At 33.4% G+C, this 21,491-nt stretch overlaps 2 protein-coding genes across 3 annotated transcripts in view; both read left to right on the plus strand.

Moving 5' to 3' along the window:
* Nucleotides 1–21,491, plus strand: part of LOC126770530 (sodium-independent sulfate anion transporter-like) — a 292,448-nt gene that overhangs the window by 155,841 nt on the left and 115,116 nt on the right. The window lies entirely within an intron of this gene.
* The window catches only part of LOC126770588 (ETS homologous factor-like), a 31,277-nt gene continuing 15,230 nt past the window's right edge, over nucleotides 5,445–21,491 (plus strand). Inside the window, exon 1 of the mRNA XM_050490059.1 lies at nucleotides 5,445–6,414. Within this exon, the coding sequence (XP_050346016.1) occupies nucleotides 5,501–6,414 (914 nt within the window). The 5' untranslated portion in view covers nucleotides 5,445–5,500. The remainder of the gene's footprint in view (nucleotides 6,415–21,491) is intronic.

Below are 21,491 nucleotides of genomic sequence, written 5' to 3' on the forward strand. Positions count from 1 at the left end.
TAGTTTTGACATAATATAAAAGCGATCCCGTGGCGCTCCTCGTCAAGATGGAAAGGGTATCGCTGGTTTGATTTTTTAGTGGGTGTTCCGATGTTCGGGGCGCACTCGGCGCCTTGGACACCGGCGAGCCCCACATACCCCCCCACTGTTCCCGTGGGGGAAACAAGTGACGCGTTTTTCCAGTGATAAAAATAAAGAAAAAAAAATTTGTTGTTTGAAAATACTCATACATACATACAGATTTATTTTCAGTTCGTACATAACTTTGTAAGTTAAAGTTTATAGGTTAGGTAGATATTTCGTTTCGTTGCCGCATATATTTTTTTCATCAATTAATCAATCAACAGTCAATCGTTGTCCACTGCTGAACATAGGCCTCTCCCAAAGTGCGCCAAAGCTCTCTGTCCTCCGCCTTCCGCATCCAGTTGGTGCCCGCCACCTTCTTAAGGTCGTCGGTCCACCTGACTGGAGGGCGCCCTACGCTGCGCTTGCCGATTCGCGGTCTCCACTCTAGGACTCGTCTGCTCCAACGGCCATCGGTCCTACGACATACGTGACCAGCCCACTGCCACTTCAGCCTGCTAATTTTGCAAGCTATGTCGGTGACTCCGGTTCTTTTCCGGATAATCTCATTTCTGATCTTATCCTTCAAAGACACTCCGAGCATAGCTCGATCCATAGCACGCTGAGCGACTTTGAATTTGTGGACTAGTCCCGCAGTTAGTGTCCACGTTTCGGCACCGTATGTCATGGCAGGTAAGACGCATTGGTTGAAGACTTTCGTCTTCAAACATTGCGGTATAGACGACTGGAGGACTTGACGAAGGTTGCCAAATGCTGCCCATCCCAAGCGAATTCTTCTATCGGCTTCCTTCTCGAAGTTGTTCCTACCGACTTGTATTATCTGTCCTAGGTAGGTATATTCACTAACAACTTCGAGAGGTTTACCCTCGACGTATATCGGTCCCGGCACGACATGCCTATTGAACATGACCTTGGTCTTGTCCAAGTTTATACCGAGACCGACACACCGGGAATACTCGCCTAGGCTACGCAGCATTTCGGTGAGTTGTTCCAGCGACTCTGCTATATCGTCGGCAAATCGAAGGTGTGAAATGTACTCGCCGTTTACATTGACTCCATACCTAGTCCAATCCAGCGACTTGAAAACGTCTTCCAACGCGTTGGTGAACAGTTTTGGGGATATTACATCCCCCAGTTGGATCACCTTCGTCTTACAGTCCTGGATGTGGACAGTCATTGTAGCGGCGTTGTACAGACATCTCAGTACCTCGATATATCTTCAGTCGATATGACATCTCTGCAATGAGTCGAGCACTGCCCAGGTTTCGATGGAGTCGAAGGCTTTCTCGTAGTCCACAAATGTCATACATAGTGGCTGATTGTACTCTTCTGTCTTCTGTACAATCTGCCGAACAGTATGGATGTGGTCCACGGTGCTGTAGCCTGATCGAAAGCCGGCTTGCTCTGGGGGCTGGAACTCGTCAAGTCGTCTGGCGAGACGGTTCGTGACGACTCTTGAGAACAGCTTATACACGTGACTCAGGAGGGAGATTGGTCTGTAGTTTTTCAAGAGGGTTTTATCACCTTTCTTGAAAAACAGTACCACCTCAATCCCGCTCCACGTTTCCGGGGTCTTGCCATGTTGGATGACGGAATTAAAGAGGCTTGCTAGCTCTTTCAGGACCAAAGTCCCGCCAGCCTTAAGCAACTATGTTGTGATTCCGTCATCTCCCGGGGCTTTGTTGTTTTAAAGCTGTTCTAGAGCCGCCCTAATCTCGCCTTGGTCAACGATCGGGAGCTCCTCGGAGAAATGGCGCATAAGAGGGGCGCGCTGGTCATCAATACTGATTCCCACGGGTTTATCCGATCTTGAAGAGAACAACTGCCCATAAAACCTCTCTACTTCTCCGACAATCTCAGGCCTAGAGGTAACGACCCCACCATTTTCAGTTTTAAGTTTTGTCAGACGCGGCCTCCCAAACTTGCGAGCGAACACTTTCGATCCCCGATTTTGCTCAATCGCAGCCTTGATGGCACGGGTATTGGAGCGTTGGAGATCGTGTCGCGTCAGCGTTTTTATTGTTCGGTTTAAGGCCTTATCTGACAAAAACGATGGTAGTTCTCGTCGTTTTCTCATGAGCTCGAGTGTCTCAGCAGAGAGTTTTGGTGCGTTGTCTCTTCTCTGTGGCGGAAAACACTTGCGGGATGTGTTTTGCAGTATTTTGACCAGCGTGTCAGTTTTCTCATCAATGCTGCTTACGGTTTCCAATGCGGTGAATTGATTTTGAAGTTCCATTTGGAACTTTTCGGAGCCTGGAGCAGCTTGGAGCATGGTAGGTCGGACAGTAAACCTCATCATTCTCGATCTTTCGGCTTTGAAGTCGATATTTAGAGTGCCTCGAACCACTATTTTTTTCATGGTTTTGTTAAATTTATACAAATAAAAATTAAACATAGTACAAATCGTGACCACGTGGAATGATGGTAAAAATGCTAAGAATGCTAAAAAAAAAACAGATTTACGTTTTAGTTTTAAAAGGACACAATTTCCTGTGAAGGTGTCGTTTGCAGTCACAATTAATGAAGCACAGGGAAAGACATTCAAGTATGTCGAAATTAATTTAAGAAAATAATATTTTTCTCATGTATGATTTCAATTGTATATTGCCCTATCCGGGTGCGGCAAAAACCGAATAAATTCTAATATCCCGCGGAAGTAAAACTAAAAATGTTGTATATACTGAAATATTATAAGTCCGCTCTTAGTGATTTATTTAAGTTATACGCGAGTGAAACCGCAAGCACCGCTCGTATATATTATTGATCGGTTATTAGTTTGATTGTTGTTTTGATGACGAGCCGAAATAAATCTGCTTATACGTGAAGAATTAAAGGTGTCAGTACATTGAAGTTCCAGTGCAAATATTATATAAAAAAACTCTGTTATTAGCGTTTAATAAAGTAATGGTTCGTAGATAATCAATTTGTCGAATGTCTTTTGACTTATCTTAAATAAATGAAGAATGATGGCATGATACAATTTTCGCCAAATCGTATAACCATGGTACATGTAACTTCCCAAGTGAATAATTAATAGGAAATTTTATTTGAATTAAAATACACTATAGATATCGCTTAATATGAAATACCTTTCCTTATATTTGATAATTACTTTACTGGTGGTAGAGCTTTGTACAAGCTCGTCTGGGTAGGTACCACCCACTCATCAGATATTCTACCGCAAAACAGCAATACTTGATATTGTTGTGTTCCGGTTTGAAGGGTGAGTGAGCTAGTGTAATTACAGGCACAAGGGACATAACATCTTAGTTCCCAAGGTTGCTGGCGCATTGGTGATGTAAGCGATGGTTAACATTTCTTACAATGCCAATGTCTAAGGGCGTTTGGTGACCACTTACCATCAGGTGGCCCATATGCTCGTCCACCTTCCTATTCTATAAAAAAAAAAAAATACTAGGCACCAGCTCAATGCAGATGCTCAAAAAATAAAGTACATAGGTTTTGCAAATTAGCTTTAAATAACATTAAATTATAGTTCAACAATCACACTCACAAGGAACGTGCTTTAGGCAGACAGGCTTGCACAAAGCCCTATTAACAAATAAATAACGAATACGTGCAATTTCTTTAATAAAAGTAATTACTGTGATGCAACTGAGAATTAGATTTATTCCTGGTCGAGTTACACAGGGGCCATTTTTAAGGAAGACTAGTTGACTGCGCAGGATACATTATAGTGCACTAGTGCGTGTGAAAGCACAAGTGCACACTATCCATACAGTTCCATAATTCATTGGGACGCACATCCAATAAAGCCAGAAAGAGCTTAGGCGGACGAACAAAGGCTCCGTGCTTTTCCAGTCTAGCCAGACTTTTTAAGCAACTACTGCAAATTTCCAACAAAAAAAACAAATATTTTTTTTAAATGACCTGACACGAGGATCTTCAAAACCTCGGAATGTACAATCTTATAAGCTACCTACTAGATTAATATGACATATTTATTCTAGAAAAATCCGTTGTTAATTACTCTTTTGACAAGTTTATGAACATACATGACCAGTCTCAATGTAAAAAATTATAATTTTTAATTAAACATTTATTATACAATATGAGCACTTAACGTGGTCGAAGTATGTATGCATAGTTTCGTTTTCCTTATATAAATGTTACATTTATCCTTTTTCTATTACGTTTTGGAAAAACGGAAAATGTTGTGACGTAATGATTTTTTTATCACTAACCATTGAGTTATTACTGAAAGTTATTTTTTATTTAATAATAAATTAGCTATATTTATAAGATAGCCGAGATGGCCCAGTGGTAAGAAAGCGTGAATCTTAACCGATGATCGTGGGTTCAAACCCGGGCAAGCACCACTGAATTTTCATGTGCTTAATTTGTGATTATAATTCATCTCGTGCTATACGGTGAAGGACATGCAGATCGCATCTGTCTAATTTCACTGAAATTCTGCCACATGTGTATTCCACCAACCTGCATTGGAGCTGCGTGGTGGAATAAGCTCCATACCTTCCCCTCAAAAAGGGAGAGGAGGCCTGAGCCAGCAGTGGCAGCATTCACAGACTGTTACTGTATAAGATAACTATTTGATTTATATCACTTATATCACTCTGGTGGAAGACAAGCTACTCAAAGTGTGGTAGCTAGGGTTTTGCTTAGATTAGATTTATTGGTCAGTTATTTTTCGCCAAACATAAATCAGTCAACATAAAGTCGCGGGCGGAAACTAATATTTACTATTTCTTATATTTTAAATGTTTTGGGGCATCCCTCAGCTCTTCGGCCTTCTTATTATAAAATAAAAAAAAACAACAAACAAATTATAAACAGAATAATAAGTTACGTGAAGTAGATGTTTTTAATATTTTTATATTTTATTGTGGAATAAAATTATTAAAATTATGTCATTTCGCTTATTACAACTACACATTTTTTAAGTTCCCGGATTAATAAATAGCATTGGAAAATATTTTTAAGTATATTTACTGAGCCAATATGTTATATATTACTGATTTTAATACACATTCATTTTATTATATAATATTCGCGAAAACTTCATGAGATATTAAAAAATTGGTAAATGCTAAGTTCGATTACGTTAAAACATTTACGAGGTGGTTTCGTTATAATATTTATAAATTACTTATTAAAAGAATAAGAAAGCGCAGAGAAAACGATTGCTCAAGATCAATACTAACAGGATTGTTGATAAAACTATATCAACACTATCAATATGTCTAGGTACTCTTATAAACATAAACAACGTAGTACAAAGAAAAGCGCGCCCTACTACCATGCTCGCTACGCAGCCGCGACGCGGACGCGGGGAGATCGTGTAAACAAACAACTTTGGATATCGTAGTATGAATAACGCGCTCTCGACGCCCGCCACCCATTCCGTCGCGAACCACCGGCCGTGTCGCACGCAGCCATGATTGATTACGCGCGCCCCTACGACCAAAGCATGTGCGATCTCTATCTGCCTCCCACACCACCGGCGCCCGCGCGTCTTGATGATTTTCAAGTTTTCAAAAAGGGTAACCCTTCTCACATCTACGGAAACTATTACAATAACTACGAAATGTACGGAGAACCAGAAATCGACACTGCCGCCAACGTTTACCACAACCTCGTAAGCTCTCGCGAGTACCGTCACGAGGACTGGAAGCAAAAAATGGTCATCGAATGGAATGACAATGAAACTGTATCCTGGATAATCGATTGTGCCGTCACCCACGGATTTTGCGAGTATGATGTACCGTTTTATAATTTCAGTGTTCCAGGTATGGAATTTAGAAATATGAGACGAGAAGAAGTCCAACAGAGAATGGCTCATCCCAGCGTCGATCCTAACCTATCAAGAAGGATAGGTGACACAATTTTCGACAAATTGCAGAATCGCTTAAATGAAGACATGCTACGACAGTCGACAGTGTTTAAATACGTGGAGAGTGATCCGTACCAAAGTAATGAACCAGTGAAGACAGTGTTAGATTTGGACTCTTTGGACCATAAAAACAGGTTATATGCTTCGGGCTATAAACCAAATGACATTAGTTTGTTTCAAGCTGCCGACTCCAGCGATGATGCCGAGGATGTATTTCGTTCCTCGGAAACGGCATCGCCGGAGTGTTCATACGGTAGTGATGGTAGCAAATCCGGTGACGAGGAAGAGAAAAGAAAAATGTTTAAAAGACCACCCGGACGGCCTAAGGGCAGCGGCAGAAAAGTATGCAAGCGCCCTAGAAGCGTGTCCGTACCAGAGTTTCTCCGAAATCTCTTGTTTGACGAAAAGTATTGTCCCTCTATCATCAAATGGGAAGATCACGCGCAAGGAAAGTTTAGGTAAGTTAACATAAACTTTTACTAAAAAGATAAACCCTCTAATATATTACAAAAAAATGCAATGTCGTGACTTGGTCATGTCGTCGGTTGAATCTTCGCCGCTCATCCATAATTTATCTCATCTCAAGTCACGTGGATCAGCGAACGCTAATAAACGGTTTTACAGCTCAACTATACGATGTCAATACGTATTGATCATTAGCGTTCGAAGGTTTACTTCTGTTCTATTGTCTCATAAAAGTACAAATAGTTATTGTACAATGTAAAAATGCAACACTACGTGTTAGTTCCATGAGTAATCAAATAAAATCTTTACATAAAACGCGGATAGGTATTCAAGATATATGTTATATTTAAAACTTAAATAACAATACTTACGGATAAATTTATTATCTTTATCAAAAAAATTAATTACATTTTTCAATGGCGTTAATGTTGCTAATTAATAAACACTATATATTATATTACGTTTGTTTATTTTGGTTCCAATTTACAAAAATTGTAATCAGTAGTTATGCTAACGATAACAACAAACTATTAGGTTTCAGACCAAAAAATATCCATATCTAAGTTAACAAATCTATGACAACAACCAAATAAATAATCGTTATGATAAGGAGTAAAATATTTTTAACGCATAATGAAATGGGATACACTGAACTATGACGATATAATGACAATAAAATAGGTTTCATTGTACAATTGAAAACTAATATAACTATAGTTCAATTTGAACGAGTAAAAGAAAGACATTGAGGGCTCGAATGAGAAAAGAATCGAGGAAAACATCTCTTAATTGAATAATATATTTTTAAAGAACAATAAAGAGAAATATTAAAATTTTCGGTTCATAGTTATATTAATTTGCATTAGAGCACATTTCGTTTCAATAAGTTTGGTGGTTTAGAACGCAATCCAAAAATTATTAAAATGATCAAAGGGCAATATCGAATGTATGAAATTTCTGAAAATATTCATACAAGGGACGTTTTATCAGAACAGTTTTGTATATCACATGAAAACCATGCATTTTAATATAACAGAGCGTAATATCTTATCTTTATAATCATACAATATATTTGAATCCCGAAGTATAAAAGGCTTGAAGACTATATCTTTAAAATCGGCATAATTATCGCCATCATCATTTGCTTGCTCCCATCCCATTTATTTGGGATCTGTGCAATATATTTCAATACTAAGATCTTGGTTAACTTTTGTTAAGTTACGTTTGCCGTTTTTCCTTAGGTTTGAGGTGTTTAATTCCGAATCGGCGGTATATTTAAACAATCAAAAAAGACAGGTTTTTAACTAGGTTTCTCGCAATTTATACGCTATTAATATTTATAGATGTAGTTATCACAATGTTTCCCTTAGCTACCTATTACGACACCAAAGTTAATATTCGGTATGTTAATAATATTTAGACATTTAGTTATTCTTTTATGGTATTGGCTTATTATCGATTCCTCTCAGGATTGTTATTCTGTGCGGTGTAATATGATCATGTTGAAAGGCTAGTGTGGAGAATTTTAATCGCTCACCATTATCACTTGGAATTAGGTCATTTGCAACTTGTAATGCGCACTTAATTATATAAAGTAATTTAAAACTTTTATTATGAAAATCCAGCAAATTATGATTCCTTGTCTGACATTTAAATATATTAATAAAAAATACGAGTTCAAAAATGTAAATGTTACGTTCGTCATGATTGTCTAAATAATAAACGTGATTATAAAATAAAAGAGAATAAAAAAAAGTCCGCTTGAAACAAATGAAAAATCAATCTGTAAGTTTATAGCCACGAACATTTAGAATTTTATTAAATTCTGAGCGTCTTCAAATATGACCTTCATCGAAGCATCCGAATAAAAACACAGCGATGCGGTCAATGTGACTTTGCTGACTGGTCCTGGGATCATGTGGTTCAAAAACAGCGTTATAATTCAATTCAGCTAATGCCTTATTATTTTTAATATAACATTATATTCAAATAGTACTTATTTCATGTAATAATAAAAATAAAACTGGTAAGATTATCTCCTTGTTCACATTATATATATTTTTAATTGTACATTACTTTTCCACACAACAATATACATGTTGGTGTAGGTTATATCAATTATGATTAGATCATTGCAAGTCATGTTATTTACACGTTTTGCGAACAACAGGTAAATATTTACTATAATACCACCATAGTGATTTTCTATAGATACCGCGAATGATACGCTTACATTTTTATATAATATGTTTTCGCACCTTACTAAATATAACATTTGTTAAAAAAACTTTCTATCTACATAGTAAGAACCGTTTATATTTTTATTCGTATTCTACTAAGTATATATAAAATTAATGAAATTTCCAAATATTAAATCAAATGTTTATATATATAACTCGTAATTGTGATTATTCATCATTAAAAAATCTTTGTTTTAAAATTATTTAACAAATTAAAAAAATATATTACGCCTCTTTGTGTGAGGTCTGTGCTCTCAAGCACAACAGCACATGTTTTTATACTTTACCTTTACCTTGCTGGTTTGACTTTGTCCTTGCTTGGTTCACACGTCAACTTGCAAATTTTGAATGCGTCCTATTTAATCGCTATAGCAATAGTATTAAAGTCTATTTTAGCATGACAAAATTACAGCTTAACCTCAGAAGTTATTTGAGTTCAATCATTACTGCGTCGCTCGGAGTGGCAGGGAAGTGGCAATTATCATTATGACCCTTATCTCTTTATCTTTAGGGTTTGTATCGTTGTGGAGTCGTATAGTTCGTTATTACATAGATTCTAATTTGCCATCCATATTGTCAATATTTAAAACTATTTTGTTGGCACGGATTAAATAATATTTAGGTCTTAAAATGTTTAAACGATATGTTTCCACAGGGTATTCATACGTTTAATTTTGTTTAAATGCTGCTTTTGTTATTGTGGTCCAGAAACAGAAACTTACATTCCACAGCGAGTCTAAATTTTAATACCATTTTTAGTTTCTTATTGGAACTCGATCACATTTAATCACTATTATTAAAATTTCCAATGATAATCTTATTAAAATTAGTCTTGTAGGTTGATTTTTGGTGCTATTTTTCATGTATCCTAAAATGCAAACTATATCAGTAAAACTCTTCTAACCGATGTTATGCGTCTCGAAAAAGTCAAAGATTTTTAGGCTTATGGTGGTAAACAAAAATACAGGTACATACATACAAAGCAAAATAATGACTTGGCAGCGTCTTTAAGTAAAAAAACATACATATCATAAAGTATAATTGAAAAGATCAAGAATATACAGTCGTTGTATTATTATTAACTCGGTGCCTGAGTGTTGAGCTTGAGACCGGTTTCTTAGTAAAACAATTCTCAGAATATATACTTCATAAACACTGCTTGAGACTATATACGTAGTAACTTTTTATGTAATTCCATTTGCAATTTTATTTATAAACACTACTACTTGAGACAGGTTTATTAATCGACGATTTTAATCTTCTTTTGTTTTTTAGTCAAACGAATAAGTAATTCGTATCAAATAGTTATCTGATAATAATTTTGCGTTGTTAATGTTTTCTTATGTATATTATATAGCACGTTTGAAGCTGCAAAAATAAATAATATATTATTATTTAATAATAATGAGACATGAACGTTTTTTATTTGTTTTTTGACTAAATTTTTACATCGACTTTTAGTTTATATACAGATATATATAGCTTAAATATTGAATTTCTTGTATTAAAAATATTATAAACAATCACTTGAAATAGTCTAATTGGATAAAGGGCTTAAAATACTGGATTACAATTTCAACTCATCATCCCTTCTACCTACTAGTAAAATATATGAAGATTCCAATCGCGTTAAGATATATTCTCATAGTCGAATTCAAAGCTCAGCCTGGTCCCTCTGGGGTTGACTGCTATAAAATCACTTTCCGATCGCTTTTATGGGATCATCTCCTTGTTAAACATACACTGATGTTAAACAAGAGCATTTACAATCAGAAAAATTAAAATTCAACATTGAATTTAAAAAAATAATGATTGATAACGAACTGGTTATCGACAGGTGGTTTATTTGGAATAAATTCTTATATGTATTTATGATAAGGAGTTCTTATAAGATGTTTTATTTTTTTTTGTTAATAGAGATGTATTTACTAAATATATATTTAAAAACAAAAATATTTTCTAATAAAATCTTCTTAAATTTCAATTGTGACCACCGATTGAATTCCCAAAGAGATTCGAATTGGAATTCGGATACAACGCCTTCGTTCTATTGCTTACAAAATTAAGTTGTTTTTTTTTTAAATAAAAAAATAAAAAACGATTATTTAAGTAACGAATACAGACTTTATTTCATACTGTATGTAAGGTATTCAAAAAAATACATTCGAATTTTGATAATTGAATTATTTTAATCAAATAATAATTAATTTAGTTGTTATATTATTCCACAAAAGAATAAACTAGTCCTTCGTGAGGGCGGTTCCCTGCACTGGTATAGATTTTTTCGTTGCTACGCAGCCTCAAGGACGCTTCCTCCGTGCGCTTCCTTGCGTACACGTGGGAGCATAGACTTGCGAAGTCACTCGGCTTTTGCTGCACGTATATTTATAAATACTTTTTAGAGTAATACACATACACACAAGTTACATAAATTCATGACTGCTTTTAATGAAACCTCGAAAGCAAAGCGGCGTGATAGTGCTCTATTATTCTCGGACTCACTCAGTTTTAATCATGTATAACATTATATACCACGTATGTGATACATACACAAAAGCTAATTAAAAATTAAACGCGTTTTTTTTAATGTTTCTGTGCATGATATTTCTTGAAGAATTAAATGTATCACGTTGTTTTTTTTTTCATAATTTTTATTCGATTTTTTATACCATTTTAAATGCATGATCGTTCACATGCATACGTCATCATTTCCAGTTACTTATAATGTAAAGATTGTGTTAATAAAAAATGTGAAAGTTAAAAGTCAGTTGCGCGAATGTATATTTAATAGCTACATAGAATCAAAATTCATGTCAGTCATTCAATTCTTTATCGAATGTTTGTGTTAAATTTACATTTTGCTTATTAAGTTCTTATATTTAAATATATAAAATAATAATTGACAAACAGACATAATATATAATTTGAAAGTATGAGAAGAATCGCACGCCCCCGTTCGCTACGCACGGACAAAAATAAACGATGTAGCCCTGCCGTTACCATGGCAACGGCCGGGAAGCTTCCAGTCACGTGTCGCAGCTTCCGATTTTTTCTCGCATTTTTCTCCTTCCCCCTCGTGTACGCGCCTTAATTGCGTCTGTGAGAGTGTGGTCCCGAGAAATTAGAGCAAGGATAGTTTGCAAGCAGAGGCCGCACGCTATTTTATTAAATGATTTAATTACTTTTGAGAAAAAAAAAATATTTTACATCAACACATTTACATATACCGTGTACTCAAAATCATATTTAATACACGACGTTATATGTATAAACTGTTGAAAATTATTTTATACTCAACATCTAATAGAACTTAAAATAAATACATTACATTACAACTTAAAATAAATACAAGTTCAGCGCCATAGTTGATAAGCTTCGAGACAAATAATTGTCCTTATTTACAACGACAGGACTTTAATTCTAATTAATATTTAACATATATTGTTAGCAACAACAAACCATTAATTAATATTACAAAACATATTATAGGTCCGTCCATCCGGTGTATAATTAACCGAAAGATAAATGGTTAATTTATTTTAATAACAATTGTATGCTTAGTGTTATTTTCCATTAAAAAGTTTAATCATGTTAAATTGTGAATTGCTTGAAATTATTATGCGAAAATTTATAGTTATTATAAAAAATACTACGATTGATAATTTGAATTAAGAGAAAACAATGACTTTTTTACAAACAATAAAATGAATTATCACGAACAAGATAATTCCAATCCTCTGTAATAAATTACTCTGTGGAACGCTTGCACCAAAGTCCCTGTAACATTTCTTTTTCGTGAAAATCTATTTATAACTAGGGCAGCCTCGTGTTTGCCGCAACAGAATTATATTGGACTCTATTTCTTTATGAGTAAGGTTGAATATCGTGTGTCTTTGAAAATTGTGCGTTGATGGAAGCTATATATATTTTTTTCTCATAGTGCCTCTATTATATTGATTAGTAAGACTCCCTCTTCCGGGTGCGGGTCGAGCGTCTTTCGCGAATACTCCTCACTTTTCTTTGTTTTCCTTCGTTTATTCTCTCTTAGTTTGTGGGATGAAAAATACGCATTACGTTTGGCCTAGTTTGTAATGTATATTAAATGTTATTTCGAAGCAATAAAATAATATAATTGTTATTTGATAAAATCGCTTGGCTGCTTTATCAGATCTATCATTCATATAGGAATTCTAAGAATAGATTATAAAAGCGGTGAAACTTTAATTTTCTATACCTTTATAACATTTGAAAACTTTTTTGACGATGTCACAGATACGAACGTAGTTTTTCTTCAAATATTTATGTATTATATTTAATTTCAATATTAATCTCTATTCGTGGCCAATTTATCACGAATAATACAAATGTATTTTTTTTTTTTTTTTATAGAATAGGAAGGCGGACGAGCATATGGGCCACCTGATGGTAAGTGGTCACCAACGCTCTTAGACATTAGCATTGTAAGAAATGTCAACCATCACTTACATATCCAATGCGCCACCAACCTTGGGAACTAAGATTTTATGTCCCTTGTGCCTGTAATTACACTGGCTCACTCACCCTTCAAACCGGAACACAACAATATCAAGTATTGCTGTTTTGCGATACAAAATGTTTTGGTATACAAGTAGGTAACATGAAGTTAATATTTGATTAAAACTAAACTGCTGATATTTCTATTAATAGACCACACATTAAAATTTGAACAAAACCGAACAAAGAACAATCGCAGCTTATTAGCGTTCAATATTAGTATATAACATATTCTGTCACTGAAATTTCTTTTATAGTTTCCAATAACACGTAAATCTTTATGCCGGTGTCGGACTTGTTCACTGTTTAACCTGTTACAAAAAACCGGGTCGGTCGCTTGCTAACAGCAAGCGATCCAATAAATATATTCCCTATATAAATTATTGAATTATTATTGGTTCTCAATGCGTGTGCAAATTTCCAAGAAACTTATAATGCAAGTGTATTGATGGAAATTTCGTTACATTTATTAAATGTAAAAGTAACAGCCTGTAAATATCCCACTGCTGGACGACGGCTCCTATTTAACGAGAATCTTATTCCACCACGCTCCCATGTGGCTTAGTGGAATACATACGTGTCAGATTTCCATACGACTTATGCAGGTTTCCTCACGATGTTTCCACCGCCGGGCGGGACGAGATGAATTATGAATACAAATTAAGCACTTGAAAGTACAGCTTGCCTAAGTTTGAACCCGCAATCTTCGGTAAAGACTTAAGTGTTACATTTATTACTAAGTATCAATAAGTCGGTTAACAAAGTCACGTTATTAAAACGATATTTGTAACGTATGGCAAATCGAGCAACAACTGTGGCGGATCGATAACTCAATAGATTCGCTGCATATTTTTGTCTGAAAGGTTAAAGTAAAAACACACACACACATATTACACTACTCACACAAAACAACGTTAAAACGAATAAATATTATACCCGATTGTTTTGTTAAAGTTCGGTATAGATTAATCGAAATATTTGACTCGCACATATAAACATTTTATCGTAAATAATATTAAACATGATAAGTTATAGAACTAATAAAAGGTAAAAATTACTATTAACATCTAATTGGTCGATAGAATTATGCGTGGATAATATTTACTCGAATACTAATATTATTTTTTATTAAATTAATCAACTAAATGTAGTTTCATAAAACTTAAATATCAAGTCAGCAATTTGCACAGTGGGATTCCCCCGCGGTCGATTCGCGCACACATTTACAAAAACACTCGTACACACTCATTTATGTGCATAGTAATGACGTGCTACGGTTACGGTACGGAATGTGCATCTCGGGAAATATTAAGATAGGCCAGTTCCAGTTTCTATTCGAAACGTTCGCACTTGTGAGAAGGAAAATGTTTGTTTTATATATTAATACCTGTCAAAACTACATTTACTTTCATTCATGAGAATATTAATATCTGTATTGTTATTGTTTTTGTTATTATGTTTCTAGAAAATCAAATATTAACAAATAATCAAATTCGATAATATATAATGATATGATAATCATAACAATATATATTTTATTATAATAATTAACTACAACATGACGCACGCGTCGACTCCACGAACGCGTTTATAAGTTAAAAAGTCATCACAGCAACAATCTATTTAGCAATTAAAACCGTATAAACTTAATTATATAGAATATATTAAATAATATAATTATTTAATAAAATATAATATATGTTAAATGGCGTTTATATTATGACGATTATTATTTATTTTGTGAAACTTTGAATAGCTAGGTACCCGTATGTTTATTACCAAGTTCCCAAAGTCATCGGAGTAGAAAATTTCGTATGCGTTCAAATCGAGATAAAATCGGTATCCGAATGGTGTCAATCGAGCGACTGAATCCGTGACGTCATGTGTTACACAACATTGATACCTGCGGCACAGATAACGACATGGCGTACGCATTTGTCACATCTACGTTTAAATATTGTTCATAACATATTTGCTCACAGGAGATGTAGATATAATTTCAATGGACGTGTGTAAATTAATTAGTTAATATCCTGGGACATTATTCACACACGGCCATCTGATCCCAAACTAAGCAGAGCTTGTACTATGGAGACCAGATAACTAATATACTATATATACTTTTCTTTTGTAAATACATACATAGATAATTACACCCAGACTCAGCACAAATAGACATGATCATACACACAAATGTCTGTCCTGGGTGGGAATCGAACCCACAACCTTCGGCGTGTAAGGCAAGTATCCAACCACGCCAACCGGCCCGTCAACATTACTTTTATTTGTATTCCAATATCTCGTGTGTTCTCGACACATTGTTGACAACACCTAATGTTCTCTAATTAAATTACATAAATTATTGACAAAAATTGACACAATCGTCGGCGACTATCTAACAATTGCAGAAGTGGTAAAAAGAAAAAAGAAATTATCTATGGAGGCGTACAATTACAACTTTAGAAATAAGTCGTTTGTTGTTTTTAAGAAAAACAGCCAGTCGTCTCTATTAAAACGGAAATAAAATGGTAAATGTAAATATAAAATGTAATGCAAGCGTATGTATATATGATTATTATTGTTGAGGACAAAGTTCTATAGGTATTCTGGTATTGTCATTTACTTCAGTCCAAATATTTTTACGTTCGTAATTTCTTTGTAAAATCAAACATATAACATCCATATAAAGCATATACAAATAAAATATCTAATATGCATGCCGATTACAAGTATACATAGCACTTCTAGATTCATAAATTAAGTTACAAAAAAAAATGAAAATTAAATTCTAAATTAATAACATTTTTACAATTAGAAATCAGTAAAAAAAAACTAATTATCAACATATATTTTTTTATTATACTTAATAACAAACTCTTCGCTTACCATTCTAAAAGACAAATATTGATACGTCCATAGTATTAATATGGTAATGTTAATAATATAACGACAATAATGAATAATAAAATAAGTAATAAAACCACATCGCCATTGTGATGATATTGATTATATTTACATGACGTTAGTATTGAGATCATACTGACTATAAAAAAAACAAACAGTTCATAAGCGTAATGCTTCTAGGCAATATCTCGTCTTCCCTTAAGAATAAGAGCTCATTGGGCTATGACCAGTGCGACTTACTACACACATGTAAATTTTATCCCACACATACACGTTTCCACATATGTATTCATTTACCACTGAACATGTATATAAACACAAAAATAAGCATATGTTAACTAAAATTTTTATAAACGTTAGTTTTCCGAAACTTTATTAAATAAGAAGTTCACATAATCTCGAAACCTCATCTAACATACAAATTACATAAAACAATATCACATTACATTTATTTACAATAAAAGTTTTACAATACAATAAAGATTTACATTATATATTATGTTATTAATATTATTATTACATATTTAATATCAAAATATTTATACAATATAAATATATCACACTTATATTGTTTGTGAATAATTAACCACTCCACAGATTTCAGGAAGGCTATGTTTCCCAATATCAAGGACGAAATCACGTCGTTAACAATTAATAACTTACGTGAAACGGAACGTTTAATATTTATAATACTTGCTTAAAAATCAAAACTTTACTTGATGGAGGATAGGTGAAAGAAACACGCCTCTATCGTCGATTAAGGATAGGATTCCTGACCTCGTATGTCGCCGGCCAGTCTATTGTTGAATTGATTATACGTCATAGTTTGTTCATTTAGTATCTTATAAAGCAACCTCTTTTAATTAATCATAATTTGATGTTATGTACATTACAAAATACATATTATTTTATAATTTAATTTACTAAAATAATTTTAGTGATGACGTTAAGAGAAAATGTTTATTAATGTAATAAATTTAATTCCAAATTTAATTATTGTTATTAATGTTAAAAAAAGAGATCGATAAAATAGATAAGAATATGACACATACTATTATCGATAAAAATAGAATGCAATGCAATTAAGTTGAGTATCGTTATAGAATCCGAGTCGTGCGAGTGAAACAGAATGAGGATAACGTGAAACAAACGTGCGATTTATCTCGTGAGCGACGTAAAAAGTTTGCAACCGTACACATGGCCACGTGCTAAAAATCGCTTGTGATTCTTTCTGTGGACTGTATAATCGTATAAAAAGTTGAAATACTATGTAGCCTACCGTACGGTATTGTGCTGGGTTCCGTTAATTTATACGAATGTATAAATGTACTTGGCTACTCGCTTAATTTTTTTTTGTGTACCACTCAGCATTTGCTTCCTCATTCTAATTTTATTTGATAATTATTTTGTAAATGTAAGTTTCAAGCATGCAATATGCCTTATAGGAGTGGAGTTATCCAGGCTATTTAACATTTGGTTAGACCACAATATTTCGCTATATTTTAAAGCTATTTGATTATGTTTTAAAAGGACAATTTTACTTTAATTATATATGTTAAATTTGTATCAAAATTACAATAAACAAGAAATCGAACACAACAAAAAAAAACCTTATTATGTTGATATTACTTCAAGAGAATTCTGGATAGTCTTAAAAATAAATTGACTTATATATGCATAGCTATGTAGTTTTGTATACAAATCGTACTAGCTATAAATGTATAATATCTTACGTAAATACTTTTAAAAGTTCATCACAAGTACAAAAGAGCAATTTATGTTTTCATTTTAGTTGAAAGCATACAATTGGTATTAACAAGCTTTTATTTACTCCACCTGTTAGTATGCATGAGTCATACCTTGTAAACTAAATTTAAACCAGTTCCACACAAGATTACTGAATTTCTGCATACACTGTCCGTGCATAAAATCTATACTAAATATTTCAAAACAGCTTGACACTTATTCAACAAATGTAGGTTTTCAATATTTTCACATTAGTACATTTAAAAAAGCCAAATAAAATCTCGTAAATGACCCTCTGCTGGGCAACTTTAGTGGTTGGTGGGTTGGTTATACATGTGGTAGAATTTCTTCAACGTAACTTGTTCGAAGGTGTTTTCTTCACCGCCGAACGACGATGCAATCATTATAATTATTGCGTAAAACAGAAAAAGTAATATCAAATGCTTGTCTTATCTTAATCCGATAAATATTTATTTGTGATACCGCTCTTACTGATGTTTATGAAAAAATCATGAATAAAGCATGATACCTTTTTTAACATATAACGTAAGTGACATAAGATATCGCTTATAATTTAAATTCTTCAATCGAATTATACGACGAACTTCGAACTACGCACGTACAAACAACATACCGGCATCAATCATTGGGTGACGCAAATAACTACTCAGAGCTTAAGCCATTGTGGTTCAATGACGTGTTTCAAAGAATCTATAAAAAAAATAATGCAGCTTAATCAAATGTAATTTAAAAAAGAAGACAACAGACATACAGCAGCGAAAGAGACAAAAATTTGAGGGGAATAAAAATTGGAAACATGATATTTGGTTGTGACGCTGCATCCCAAATAAAAGCATGGCAGGCATATCGAACTACTAAACTCGAGCAAATAATAGAAAGATACACCGAATGGAAAATACGTCTGTGGAAATTAAAAAGTTTTAATGATTAAAAAAAGTAAACAATGCAATAGCTTTAGGTTACATATTATACTCGTACTAGCTTAAAAAAACACATCCAGTTTGCCTATTCAAAAAACATTTGCAGCCATATTTTTTTTAGTTATGGAGGTAATAGATTAAAGTAGTATGTTTCAGTAAATAAATTTTGTGATATTCTTTATTAATGTGCCTCAATTTCAATAGTGAGGACAACAAGTATTATATATAAAAGTATAAAGATTTTATAAATAATTTTATCACAAATACTGAATATATAATACCGCCAAAAGCCATGTGACGTGACTTTAATCCTTCTAAAATAAAGACAGACATTTAGACATTTAAAAGCACTTTTGTGATGGATTATACCTAGAAAAACGAGCAATAAACTCAACAGTAACTCTGGTTTATTGATTAATGTACAATAAATATTAATGATTTACACTTTAGTTAACATGTCTTGCATAAATATCAAGAAATTGGATTATACTACTATACAAAAAAATACTAAGAACTAGGGTAAAGGAAGATAGAGTTAGGGATTTTTTACCCGTTTGGGTAGCTACCACTCACTCATCATATATTCTACCGCCAAACAACAATACTTAGTATTGCTGTGTTCCGGTTTAAAGGGTGAGTGAGCCAGTGTAGTAACTACCGGCGCAAGGAACATATCATCTTAGTTCCCAAGGTTGGTGGCGCATTTACGATGTTCTGACTCAATCGGTTGGTTGAATGGTCGAGTGATACAGAAATATTCTTTCTTTACATGATATACCAGCTGTTCTCCATACCATGGACCGTAACGTGATCTTATATAATACTTATATCATAAAAGTGACAGTAACTCTTTCTGTCACAGAATTGATTTTCATGAAATTTGGCATTAAGAAAGCTTAACCCCAAGGAAAAGCTACTTTTATTACCACACACCAGCCCCACATGGTAAGCGGGGAAAATAGCACCTTCCTCAATAAATTGACTATCTTTGCCAAAAATATTTTTCAAATCGGATAAGTAGATCTTGTGATTCTTTGTTATTATAAATAGTAAATAATGAATATACAAAAATATAAAATTATCATGATAGCAATCTTTGATCTAAAATGTAGCAACATTTACAGGTAAATACTTCTCAATTAGCGCGACGACTGTTTCGCAGAACTCTATAAGTTTTCCGATGATTCAGAATGAAACAGATACAACACGAGTGTATCTGTGAAGTCAATAATAAATAAAATACATGCAAATTTTTATTTCTTAGAATGGCAATTTATATAATGAACGCTACTTTATTTATTTTTTGTAGTCGTAAATTAAACAGTATTTACTATTCTTCGAAAAAAAAAATTGGATTAAAAAATCATTATAAGAAATATAATTTCAGAAACAAAACATGTTTTCTTTGTGTGCGAATTTCTCGGAATACCTGGAAACCATCAGCTCTGACATGTTGTGAATTTAAACTGCCTTAATACTTGATCGCTTACATTAAAACTGACCTAATCACAACCGTATAGAGTATGTTTTCAACTGTCAACACGCTTTGTTTTGAAGAAATGGGCGTTGCCAAATTTGATTTATACATCACTAAACAGTTTGGAAAAATACTTTTGTGCTAATTTTATCCACGTTTGAAAATAAGATGTCAATTTACAATAACATATAGCCTTAGAATTGTGCAGAATATAAAATATTTTAGGTACCTATTTCTTATTTTTCTTTGTGTGAAATTTTACTGAAAATTGAAGGAAATCCTTCTCCTCAAAGAAAGGGAGAGGAAACCTTTAGCCCAGCAGTGGGACATTCACAGGCTGTTACGGACGGAAGGAAACCCATTAAAACTAATCAATACGTAAAAACTAGAAGAAGAAATTTCATAACATTTCACGTCGAATTTGGGTATTAACATAAATTAAAGGTTCTGGGTAAATAATGATTACAGATCATGTACACATTTTTTTGTTAAATAATTGATCTCTCGAATGACGAAGGTTTCGAAATATTGTATTTTTGCCTTGCGCTTCTACAATACGAAGATCTCCTACCAATTATAACTCTATGTCTTATAGTTTAAGCTCCGAGTTTATTGTCAGATACTTAAGACCTTTATATATTTATTACTGTAATAAAATACCACTTCAACAATGAAGGTTGTAAGTAAACTGTACTTACACAATTTTTAAATGATAAGACGATTATTTGTGCTAATATTATTACTAATAATTCAATATTATTTGAAAAACGTCGATAACTGAAATTGTAAAATGTACAGAACGTAAGCCCGCATGCAACACGACCAAGGTAATTAGTTATTGGGTGGTTTTATGCGATCTTTGTTGTTTGAGATAGCAAAAATATTTCCATTTTATTGCACCTTGTTTTAAAGTAATGACACCCATAGCAAGAAATGAGCGGTTAATACAGGTAATTTGTTATTATTTAGAGAACATATTTATAATTATCTATAAAAATATGTATTTACAAAATAAAAGTAGTATATGTAGTATATCAGTTGTCTGGTTACCATAGTACAAGCTCTGCTTAGTTTGGGATTAGATGGCCGTGTATGAATAATGTCCCAGGATACTATTAAAAAAAAATGTATTTGTAGGGCTCTATCATCTGTAACAAATTCGAAAGACACCCCAGAAAACGATCGTGAAATGTCAAAAAGTTAAATGCGACATTTACCGTAACAAATAT

This window comes from Nymphalis io, chromosome 9 (genome assembly GCF_905147045.1).
Source record: "Nymphalis io chromosome 9, ilAglIoxx1.1, whole genome shotgun sequence".
In the NCBI taxonomy this organism is placed as follows: domain Eukaryota; kingdom Metazoa; phylum Arthropoda; class Insecta; order Lepidoptera; family Nymphalidae; genus Nymphalis; species Nymphalis io.